Genomic DNA, 12,758 nt, shown 5'->3' on the forward strand with positions numbered 1-12,758 from the left:
TGTAGAAAACTGAAACAGTCATTAAGATCAATATGCAGAAAGGTGATGTGTTCACTTACTACTGAAGAGCATTTGAACAATCATGCTATCACTTTGCTAAGAAATATATTAGTATATACTGTATCTGACATTTGACTGAATCTTTGAAATTAGTTGAGCTAAATGATTCCACTTGTTACTGTGTTAAATGCACATTTCTGTGTCTAATGTTTAATGTTTCGGGTTCACTGTGTTTATGAATATATATGTATGTGTGTAGTGTATGTACATATGTATGTAAGTATGTATGTATATATATATATATTATATTTATTTATTTTTTAATATGTCTTCCTCTTCACAACCCAATAGATCTCTGAAGAATGGAGGAACTGCACAAAACAACACGTTACTGAACTACAGCTATGATTATGATCATGATAATGATAAGGGCAAATTAATACTCTCATTTGAGATATATATTGTGTGTTGGATCTACTATCTATATTCTCTGGTGTGTACATTATACCAGATATTATATATCTTTCAGCAGGGACGGTCTTCACCAGGCTGACCGACAGAATACATTTACTGAACCAAAACAGTTTTCATGTTGGATCCACAGTTTGTATTTATTGATTCAAGGATTTTATTTCCCTGCTGTCTGTAAGAAGTGAGAGGAATCTTTCTGTAGTGAAACAGGCAAGATCACAGGCAGACTGGGAGCCTTGATCATTCAATGTAAGGTGTACTCTATCTTATTATATCTCTAAGATCCTTTTGTTGGTAGTTCCTCAGTCCAGACTCAAAACTATGCCTTTAAAATTGGGGCTCCACTCTGAAATTGTCATTGGATTTAGGATCTGTGGACATCTTTAAAACACAGCTACCAACTAGCTACTTAATCTATTCTATTTGGTATTCTTAGTGTCTTTTTCATATATTACTATGTCTTTTATCATGTATTGTGAGCACGTTGCAATGTCTGATCTAGAAAGGTGCTTCTTTTTTGTTGGATGCTTCATACAGAGAGATAAGCTTACATAGTGAAACCAAAGCGCATTTTCGTAGAAAAACCACAGGAGGAAACCACCATGACACGTACTGATGTAGACTATCTGTCGACAGACACCAAACACATGGTGGGTGTTTTCATTCACTATGAGATAAGCAGATAGCATGTGTCATATGTGTGTTTCAGTTTACAGGACTGTTGTGGCTGGACATAGTGTAGAAAAACAATAATTTGAATTAATCAAATCATTTCTAGATTTTGCCCAACCCTCGTTACAGGTATATGTTTGTACATGTAACCTTTCCATGTCCTAGATCCATCCATCCATCTTCTACCGCTTATCCGGGGTCGGGTCACGGGGGCAGCAGTCTAAGCAGGGAAGCCCAGACTTCCCTCTCCCAGGCCAGCCGAGAGCCTTCTTGCAGAACGAGGACTGCTGTATTAAAGGCAAAGCTGCTCACAACAAATACTGATTTCATTTAAGTTTCTGCTCTTTATTGAACTAGTAGTATTTAAAGTTTGTATTAAAATTTGTTACACTTAATTTAATGCTCGCGTAAGCTCACTTGAGTCTGATATGCACCCTGCAGGCACCAAGGAGGGACTTGTCCTTTGTGTTAAAGTGTCTCACTGAAGCCCCATATGTGCCTATTGCTCATGCAGAGACAGAAAGCTTTGTGTCTACTGCAAAGACAACTTACTTTTCTTCTGTCTCTCTACCAAGTGAGTAGGACAGTTGCTTGCTCTGTTTGTTTCTGTCAGTGGACAGTACATGAAACAGGTGTATCTGTGCGTTCTAGCCTATGCTTAATCCCCAGTCGACAAACCAGGCACTGATTCCCATTGCTCCTTGCAGAACGAGGGAGAGGAGTTATTTATGTTGTGATCTGTATGCCTCACACTTAGCCTCTAACTGGGAATCCAGATAGGAAGCAAGACAGACTTTTGGACGTCTGTTGTTTGTTCCTCACTCCAGAATCAAAACTAAAGGTGACTGTGCTTTTACAATTGAGGCTCCTACATTATGGACCTGTCTCCTACTGGATTTAGTATCTGTGTAGTCAAATATCTACTTTACCTATTTAATTTATTGATCTTATAGTCTTTTTTATATATTACTATGTCTTTTATCTTGTACTGTGAAGAACTTTGTCATTTAAATGAACTCTACTTACTTAATTACACTATGTTCATGTTTGCTTGACCTTTTTTTCCTTTTTGTTGAATGCTACATACACATAGATGAGCTTAATTAGTAAAACCAAAATGCATTTTCATAGAAAAACCACAGAAAGATATTGGTTAAGAAACCATGATGCAGAAAAGGCATGTCAAATACATGTCATCTGTCCACATACACCAAACACACAGCGGATATATTCTGCACACTGGTTTGATGCAGAAGACAGGAAACAGACATCAGCGTACGGAAGTCATTCAGGTTGTGGTCCTGCAGCTTTCAAAGGTACATTTACTACATTTATCACTTTATTGTTGATTAACAGACAGTTCAGAGGTATTGGTACATGTAGAAACTTAATACAAGAAAATTAAAACAGTCATTAAGAGAAATATGCAGTTTCACACATTTTTTTGTATGTAAGATTAATGTTTTGGGGACGCTGTTTTTGTACTCTACAGTCTAGTGTAGAACAGTGTAGAAAAACAATAATTTGAATTAATCAAATAATTTCTAGATTTTGCCCAACCCTCGTTACAGGTATATGTTTGTACATGTAACCTTTCCATGTCCTAAATTCATCCATTCATCCATCTTCTACCACTTATCCGGGGTCGGGTCGCGGGGGCAGCAGTTTAAGCAGGGAAGCCCAGACCTCCCTCTCCCAGGCCAGCTGAGAGCCTTCTTATATATGCTTCCTTTAGGAAACATTATCCGGAATCACTCAATAAATTTTCATTGTTACGCAGATGATACTCAATTATATCTCTCAATAAAGCCAAATGAAACTAACCAATTATCTAAACTACAAACATGCATTAAGGACATAAAGGCCTGGATGACCTGCAACTTCCTGTTATTAAACTCAGAAAAAACTGAAGTTATTGTGCTTGGCCCTAAACACCTTAGAAATTCCCTATCAAACGACATAATTACTCTGGATGGCATTACTCTGGCCTCCAGCTCCACTGTAAGGAACCTAGGAGTTATCTTTGATCAGGATCTGTCCTTTAATTCCCACATAAAACATATTTCAAGGACTGCCTTCTTTCATTTGCGTAATATTGCAAAAATTAGACACATCCTGTCTCAAAATGATGCTGAAAAACTAGTCCATGCATTTGTTACTTCTAGGCTGGACTACTGCAATTCATTATTATCAGGCTGTCCTAAAAAGTCTCTAAAGAATCTCCAGCTGGTCCAGAATGCAGCTGCTCGTGTTCTGACAAAAACTAGAAAGAGAGATCATATTACTCCCATCTTGGCTTCACTGCATTGGCTTCCCGTAAAATTCAGAATAGAATTCAAAATCCTCCTCCTCACCTTCAAAGCTCTTAATGGTCAGGCCCCATCATATCTTAAAGAACTGATAGTACCTTATGTACCTACTAGAAGACTGCGCTCCCAGCATGCAGGTCTACTTGTGGTTCCTAGTATCTCTAAAAGTAGAACAGGAGGTAGAGCCTTCAGCTATCAGGCTCCTCTTCTGTGGAACCATCTTCCTGATTTGGTCCGGGGGGCAGACACCCTCCCTACATTTAAGAGTAGGCTTAAAACTTTAGTTTTTGATAAAGCTTATAGTTAGGGCTCTTTGAGCTCTTAATTTATGCTGCTATAGGCTTAGACTGCCGGGGGACCCCCATGATGCACTGAGCTCCTCTCTCCTCCTCCCTCTCTCTCTCTCTATCCATCCATCTATATCCATTAACATTCATGTTCTATTAATGCATTCAATAACCTAAACTTCTTCCCCGGAGTTGTCTGTGCTTTCTGGTCTCACAGGTAATCTGGGCCTGTAGACGTCCGGATGACAGATTCTAGTCCCGGACCATCTGGCTCCATTGTTGATTTTCATTGTGCTTCTCTCCTCTATCCTTCCTTTCTCTCCTCTCAACCCCAACTGGTCGAGGCAGATGTTCTCCCACTCTGAGTCTGGTTCTGAGGTTTCTTCCTGTTAAAAGGGAGTTTTTTCTTGCCACTGTTGCTCATGTGGAAATGTTGGGTCTCTTTAAAGTTAAAACCTGAAGAGTTCGGTTTAGTACCTGCTCTATGTGTAAAGAGCCTTGAGATAACTTTGTTGTGATTTGGCGCTATACAAATAAAGATTGATTGATTGATTGATTGCAGAACGAGGACTGCTGTATTAAAGGCAAAGCTGCTCACAACAAATACTGATTTCATTTAAGTTTCTGCTCTTTATTGAACTAGTAGTATTTAAAGTTTGTATTAAAAATTGTTACACTTAATTTAATGCTCGCGTAAGCTCACTTGAGTCTGATATGCACCTTGCAGGCACTGAGGAGGGACTTGTCCTTTGTGTTAAAGTGTCTCACTGAAGCCCCATATGTGCCTATTGCTCATGCAGAGACAGAAAGCTTTGTCTCTACTGCAAAGACAACTTACTTTTCTTTTGTCTCTCTGCTAAGTGAGTGGGACAGTTGCTTGCTCTGTTTGTTTCTGTCAGTGGACAGTACATGAAACAGGTGTATCTGTGCGTTCTAGCCTATGCTTAATCCCCAGTCGACAAACCAGGCACTGATTCCCATTGCTCCTTGCAGAACGAGGGAGAGGAGTTATTTATGTTGGGATCTGTGTGCCTCACACTTAGCCTCTAACTGGAATCCAGATAGGAAGCAAGACAGACTTTTGGACGTCTGTTGTTGGTTTCTCACTCCAGAATCAAAACTAAAGGTGACTGTGCCTTTAAAATTGAGGCTCCTACATTATGGAACTGTCTCCTACTGGATTTAGTATCTGTGTAGTCAAATATCTACTTTACCTATTTAATTTATTGATCTTATAGTCTTTGTTATATATTACTATGTCTTTTATCTTGTATTGTGAAGCACTTTGTCATTTAAATGAACTCTGCTTACTTAATTACACTATGTTCATGTTTGCTTGTCTTTTTTTCACCTTTTTGTTGAATGTTATGTGCACGTAGATGAGCTTAATTAGTAAAACCAAAATGCATTTTCATAGAAAAACCACAGAAAGATATTGGTTAAGAAACCATGATGCAGAAAAGGAATGTCAAATACATGTCATCTGTCCACATACACCAAACACACAGCGGATATATTCTGCACACTGGTTTGATGCAGAGGACAGAAAACAGACATCAGCATACAGAAGTCATTCAGGTTGTGGTCCTGCAGCTTTCAAAGGTACATTTACTACATTTATCACTTTATTCTTTTTAACAGACAGTTCAGAGGTATTGGTACATGTAGAAACTTAATACAAGAAAATTAAGACAGTCATTAAGAGAAATATGCAGTTTCACACATTTTTTTGTATGTAAGCTTAATGTTTTGGGGACGCTGTTTTTGTACTCTACAGTCTAGTGTAGAACAGTGTAGAAAAACAATAATTTGAATTAATCAAATAATTTCTAGATTTTGCCCAACCCTCGTTACAGGTATATGTTTGTACATGTAACCTTTCCATGTCCTAGATTCATCCATCCATCCATCTTCTACCACTTATCCGGGGTCGGGTCGCGGGGGCAGCAGTTTAAGCAGGGAAGCCCAGACCTCCCTCTCCCAGGCCAGCTGAGAGCCTTCTTATATATGCTTCCTTTAGGAAACATTATCCGGAATCACTCAATAAATTTTCATTGTTACGCAGATGATACACAATTATATCTCTCAATAAAGCCAAATGAAACTAACCAATTATCTAAACTACAAACATGCATTAAGGACATAAAGGCCTGGATGGCCTGCAACTTCCTGTTATCAAACTCAGAAAAAACTGAAGTTATTGTGCTTGGCCCTAAACACCTCAGAAATTCATTATCTGATGATATAATTACTCTGGATGGCATTACTCTGGCCTCCAGCTCCACTGTAAGGAACCTAGGAGTTATCTTTGATCAGGATCTGTCCTTTAATTCCCACATAAAACATATTTCAAGGACTGCCTTCTTTCATCTGCGTAATATTGCAAAAATTAGACATATCCTGTCTCAAAATGATGCTGAAAAACTAGTCCATGCATTTGTTACTTCTAGGCTGGACTACTGCAATTCATTATTATCAGGCTGTCCTAACAAGTCTCTAAAGACTCTCCAGCTGGTCCAGAATGCAGCTGCTCGTGTTCTGACAAAAACTAGAAAGAGAGATCATATTACTCCCATCTTGGCTTCACTGCATTGGCTTCCCGTAAAATTCAGAATAGAATTCAAAATCCTCCTCCTCACCTTCAAAGCTCTTAATGGTCAGGCCCCATCATATCTTAAAGAACTGATAGTACCTTATGTACCTACTAGAAGACTGCGCTCCCAGCATGCAGGTCTACTTGTGGTTCCTAGTATCTCTAAAAGTAGAACAGGAGGTAGAGCCTTCAGCTATCAGGCTCCTCTTCTGTGGAACCATCTTCCTGATTTGGTCCGTGGGGCAGACACCCTCCCTACATTTAAGAGTAGGCTTAAAACTTTAGTTTTTGATAAAGCTTATAGTTAGGGCTCTTTGAGCTCTTAATTTATGCTGCTATAGGCTTAGACTGCCGGGGGACCCCCATGATGCACTGAGCTCCTCTCTCCTCCTCCCTCTCTCTCTCTCTATCCATCCATCTATATCCATTAACATTCATGTTCTATTAATGCATTCAATAACCTAAACTTCTTCCCCGGAGTTGTCTGTGCTTTCTGGTCTCACAGGTAATCTGGGCCTGTAGACGTCCGGATGACAGATTCTAGTCCCGGACCATCTGGCTCCATTGTTGATTTTCATTGTGCTTCTCTCCTCTATCCTTCCTTTCTCTCCTCTCAACCCCAACTGGTCGAGGCAGATGTTCTCCCACTCTGAGTCTGGTTCTGAGGTTTCTTCCTGTTAAAAGGGAGTTTTTTCTCGCCACTGTTGCTCATGTGGGAATGTTGGGTCTCTTTAAAGTTAAAACCTGAAGAGTTCGGTTTAGTACCTGCTCTATGTGTAAAGTGCCTTGAGATAACTTTGTTGTGATTTGGCGCTATACAAATAAAGATTGATTGATTGATTGATTGCAGAACGAGGACTGCTGTATTAAAGGCAAAGCTGCTCACAACAAATACTGATTTCATTTAAGTTTCTGCTCTTTATTGAACTAGTAGTATTTAAAGTTTGTATTAAAAATTGTTACACTTAATTTAATGCTCGCGTAAGCTCACTTGAGTCTGATATGCACCTTGCAGGCACTGAGGAGGGACTTGTCCTTTGTGTTAAAGTGTCTCACTGAAGCCCCATATGTGCCTATTGCTCATGCAGAGACAGAAAGCTTTGTGTCTACTGCAAAGACAACTTACTTTTCTTCTGTCTCTCTGCCAAGTGAGTAGGACAGTTGCTTGCTCTGTTTGTTTCTGTCAGTGGACAGTACATGAAACAGGTGTATCTGTGCGTTCTAGCCTATGCTTAATCCCCAGTCGACAAACCAGGCACTGATTCCCATTGCTCCTTGCACAACAAGGGAGAGGAGTTATTTATGTTGTGATCTGTGTGCCTCACACTTAGCCTCTAACTGGGAATCCAGATAGGAAGCAAGACAGACTTTTGGACGTCTGTTGTTTGTTCCTCACTCCAGAATCAAAACGAAAGGTGGTTGTGCCTTTAAAATTGAGGCTCCTACATTGTGGACCTGTCTCCTACTGGATTTAGGATCTGTGTAGTCAAATATCTACTTTACCTATTTAATTTATTGATCTTATAGTCTTTTTTATATATTACTATTTCTTTTATCTTGTATTGTGAAGCACTTTGTCATTTAAATGAACTCTGCTTACTTAATTACACTATGTTCATGTTTGCTTGTCTTTTTTTCACCTTTTTGTTAAATGTTATGTGCACGTAGATGAGCTTAAATAGTAAAACCAAAATGCATTTTCATAGAAAAACCACAGAAAGATATTGGTTAAGAAACCATGATGCAGAAAAGGCATGTCAAATACATGTCATCTGTCCACATACACCAAACACACAGCGGATATATTCTGCACACTGGTTTGATGCAGAAGACAGGAAACAGACATCAGCGTACGGAAGTCATTCAGGTTGTGGTCCTGCAGCTTTCAAAGGTACATTTACTACATTTATCACTTTATTGTTTTTAACAGACAGTTCAGAGGTATTGGTACATGTAGAAACTTAATACAAGAAAATTAAAACAGTCATTAAGAGAAATATGCAGTTTCACACATTTTTTTGTATGTAAGCTTAATGTTTTGGGGACGCTGTTTTTATACTCTACAGTCTAGTGTAGAACAGTGTAGAAAAACAATAATTTGAATTAATTAAATAATTTCTAGATTTTGCCCAACCCTCGTTACAGGTATATGTTTGTACATGTAACCTTTCCATGTCCTAGATTCATCCATCCATCCATCTTCTACCACTTATCCGGGGTCGGGTCGCGGGGGCAGCAGTTTAAGCAGGGAAGCCCAGACCTCCCTCTCCCAGGCCAGCTGAGAGCCTTCTTATATATGCTTCCTTTAGGAAACATTATCCGGAATCACTCAATAAATTTTCATTGTTACGCAGATGATACTCAATTATATCTCTCAATAAAGCCAAATGAAACTAACCAATTATCTAAACTACAAACATGCATTAAGGACATAAAGGCCTGGATGACCTGCAACTTCCTGTTATTAAACTCAGAAAAAACTGAAGTTATTGTGCTTGGCCCTAAACACCTTAGAAATTCCCTATCAAACGACATAATTACTCTGGATGGCATTACTCTGGCCTCCAGCTCCACTGTAAGGAACCTAGGAGTTATCTTTGATCAGGATTTGTCCTTTAATTCCCACATAAAACATATTTCAAGGACTGCCTTCTTTCATCTGCGTAATATTGCAAAAATTAGACACATCCTGTCTCAAAATGATGCTGAAAAACTAGTCCATGCATTTGTTACTTCTAGGCTGGACTACTGCAATTCATTATTATCAGGCTGTCCTAACAAGTCTCTAAAGACTCTCCAGCTGGTCCAGAATGCAGCTGCTCGTGTTCTGACAAACACTAGAAAGAGAGATCATATTACTCCCATCTTGGCTTCACTGCATTGGCTTCCCGTAAAATTCAGAATAGAATTCAAAATCCTCCTCCTCACCTTCAAAGCTCTTAATGGTCAGGCTCCATCATATCTTAAAGAACTGATAGTACCTTATGTACCTACTAGAAGACTGCACTCCCAGCATGTAGGCCTACTTGTGGTTCCTAGTATCTCTAAAAGTAGAACGGGAGGCAGAGCCTTCAGCTATCACCCTCCCTACATTTAAGAGTAGGCTTAAAACTTTCCTTTTTGATAAAGCTTATAGTTAGGGCTCTTTGAGCTCTTAACTTATGCTGCTATAGGCTTAGACTGCCGGGGGACCCCCATGATGCACTGAGCTCCTCTCTCCTCCTCCCTCTCTCTCTCTCTCTATCCATCCATCTATATCCATTAACATTCATTTTTCTATTAATGCATTCAATAACCTAAACTTCTTCCCCAGAGTTGTCTGTGCTTTCTGGTCTCACAGGTAATCTGGGCCTGTAGACGTCCGGATGACGGATTCCAGTCCCGGACCATCTGGCTCCATTGTTGATTTTCATTGTGCTTCTCTCCTCTATCCTTCCTTTCTCTCCTTTCAACCCCAACCGGTGGAGGCAGATGTCCGCCCACTTCTGAGTCTGGTTCTGAGGGTTCTTCCTGTTAAAAGGGAGTTTTTTTCTCGCCACTGTTGCTCATGTGGGAATGTTGGGTCTCTTTAAAGTTAAAACCTGAAGAGTTTGGTTTAGAACCTGCTCTATGTGTAAAGTGCCTTGAGATAACTTTGTTGTGATTTGGCGCTATACAAATAAAGATTGATTGATTGATTGATTGATTGCAGAACGAGGACTGCTGTATTAAAGGCAAAGCTGCTCACAACAAATACTTTCATTCAAGTTTCTGCCCTTTATTGAACTAGTAGTATTTAAAGTTTGTATTAAAAATTGTTACACTTAATTTAATGCTCGCGGAAGCTCACTTGAGTCTGATATGCACCTTGCAGGCACCAAGGAGGGACTTGTCCTTTGTGTTAAAGTGTCTCATTGAAGCCCCATATGTGCCTATTGCTCATGCAGAGACAGAAAGCTTTGTCTCTACTGCAAAGACAACTTACTTTTCTTCTGTCTCTCTGCCAAGTGAGTGGGACAGTTGCTTGCTCTGTTTGTTTCTGTCAGTGGACAGTACATGAAACAGGTGTATCTGTGCGTTCTAGCCTATGCTTAATCCCCAGTCGACAAACCAGGCACTGATTCCCATTGCTCCTTGCAGAACGAGGGAGAGGAGTTATTTATGTTGTGATCTGTGTGCCTCACACTTGCCTCTAACTGGAATCCAGATAGGAAGCAAGACAGACTTTTGGACGTCTGTTGTTTGTTCCTCACTCCAGAATCAAAACTAAAGGTGACTGTGCCTTTAAAATTGAGGCTCCTACATTATGGACCTGTCTCCTACTGGATTTAGTATCTGTGTAGTCAAATATCTACTTTACCTATTTAATTTATTGATCTTATAGTCTTTTTTATATATTACTATTTCTTTTATCTTGTATTGTGAAGCACTTTGTCATTTAAATGAACTCTGCTTACTTAATTACACTATGTTCATGTTTGCTTGTCTTTTTTTCACCTTTTTGTTAAATGTTATGTGCACGTAGATGAGCTTAATTAGTAAAACCAAAATGCATTTTCATAGAAAAACCACAGAAAGATATTGGTTAAGAAACCATGATGCAGAAAAGGCATGTCAAATACATGTCATCTGTCCACATACACACCAGCATACAGAAGTCATTCAGGTTGTGGTCCTGCAGCTTTCAAAGGTACATTTACTACATTTATCACTTTATTGTTGATTAACAGACCAGTTCAGAGGTATTGGTACATGTAGAAAATTAATACGAGAAAATTAAAACAGTCATTAAGAGCAATATGCAGTTTCACACATTTTTTTGTATGTAAGCTTAATGGTTTGGGGACGCTGTTTTTATACTCTACAGTCTTTGTGTGTGTGTGTGTATTCCTCTTTATAACCTCATAGGTCTCTGAAGAATGGAGCTACCGATTCACCAAAAGATTGTGTCTTGGATCGTCATCGTCATCTGTCTTCCTTTGCTCATACCGGCCATCTACTATCTGTATTCTCTGGTGCGTATTATACCGAATATTATATAGTGATGGATCTTAATAGATTTTGGAGTTAAAGGACTTGGTTGGCAATTTTCTATATTGTTCTTATTTTCAGCAAAATCAAGCCTGATATATCTTCCTCTGTGCTGTAGACCTCAGTTGTTACCAAAAACCATTAAGAACATGTAAATGAACAGCTGCACTGGAAGATATGTTCTTTTGTTCCTGGTTACTGTTACTTATTTAGGATCAAGATAAAACAGATTTGGATACATGCACACATGCTTGGTGGTTTGGCTCTGCACATGACATTTGTTGACAAAGAAGAAATAAGAAAAAATTACAAAAATGCTGGTCAAGTCCTTTAAAGGTAGGTGTATTTAATAAATAATTAAAATAACTGTTAGTTGCAAATGTAATTGTAAAGGTGCCCTTTAATAATCCCTCTTTTGAACATCTTGGTCTGATCAATATGAGGAATTCTCAACAACAGAACTCAAAGTAGATCATAGATGGGATCATTTTTTACTTTTTTGAAGTTTTTTATATAGGGATCAATCAGTAGACTCTATTCATGATCAGGGTTTTTCATGATGTTTTTATAGTATTTAGTATTATTATTATTTAGTATTATCGTTATGACTGATATGATTAGTTAACATCTGTGTTACTTTTGGACTTAAAAAACCTTTTTGTTCATTTGTAATAACTCAGTTTTACAATTTAGACATTATTGTTGACATTATTAATCAAATAATTTCAAGATGTTGCCCAATCCTAAAATTCCATTTACACAATATTCACAGACATGACAAAGTTCAGAGCAGCATGTTTACAATTGAAGTGATTTTTCTATTCATGTTCTCCTGCAGGTACGTCATGATCACGTTGCTCCAATCTACGTCATCAACCTTCTCATCTCTGACTTTATTCAGCTCTGTTGCATGGCCATATCGTTGGGAAACCCTGAGCTTTTTCCGGGCATCCTCATCTTAATTCACATCATTGGTGTAATGGCCAGTGTCGGCTTCATGGTCTGTATTTCCCTGGAAAGGTAACTATCTGTTTTCTTATTATGTGTGTATTGCTAGGGTTGTCACTATTTCAAAAATGTTTGAACAAAATTGTAAAGACCTGCAATTAATTTATTAATATGAATGTTGCTGACACCAGACTGAGTGTGCTGAATAATATGCAGTCAAATGAGGTCAGGGGCGTAGCCGTCATTTCAGAAAAGAGTGGGACAAATTGTTCAGAGGTCTATTGAGTGATTTATCATCTTCTTTAGAGGCTAAAGAACCACATAACCACAAACAGCACTCTCGTTGAGTTGACACAGAATGACTCTTGAGCATCTACAGAATAAGTAGCCAGATAATTAAGTGCCAAATGATAACACTGAACATGAAAAGTTCTGTAAAACACCATTCCTGTTTCAAATTATCAACAT

General features: G+C 38.7%; 1 protein-coding gene across 1 annotated transcript in view; it reads left to right on the top strand.

The window, feature by feature from the left end:
- Positions 1 to 11,230: 11,230 nt before the first annotated feature.
- Positions 11,231 to 12,758, top strand: part of LOC128373287 (G-protein coupled receptor 4-like) — a 31,680-nt gene continuing 30,152 nt past the window's right edge. Inside the window, exons 1-2 of the mRNA XM_053333578.1 lie at positions 11,231 to 11,326; positions 12,181 to 12,362. Of these exons, the coding sequence (XP_053189553.1) occupies positions 11,231 to 11,326; positions 12,181 to 12,362 (278 nt within the window). The remainder of the gene's footprint in view (positions 11,327 to 12,180; positions 12,363 to 12,758) is intronic.

Source organism: Scomber japonicus, chromosome 14, assembly GCF_027409825.1.
Source record: "Scomber japonicus isolate fScoJap1 chromosome 14, fScoJap1.pri, whole genome shotgun sequence".
NCBI lineage: Eukaryota > Metazoa > Chordata > Actinopteri > Scombriformes > Scombridae > Scomber > Scomber japonicus.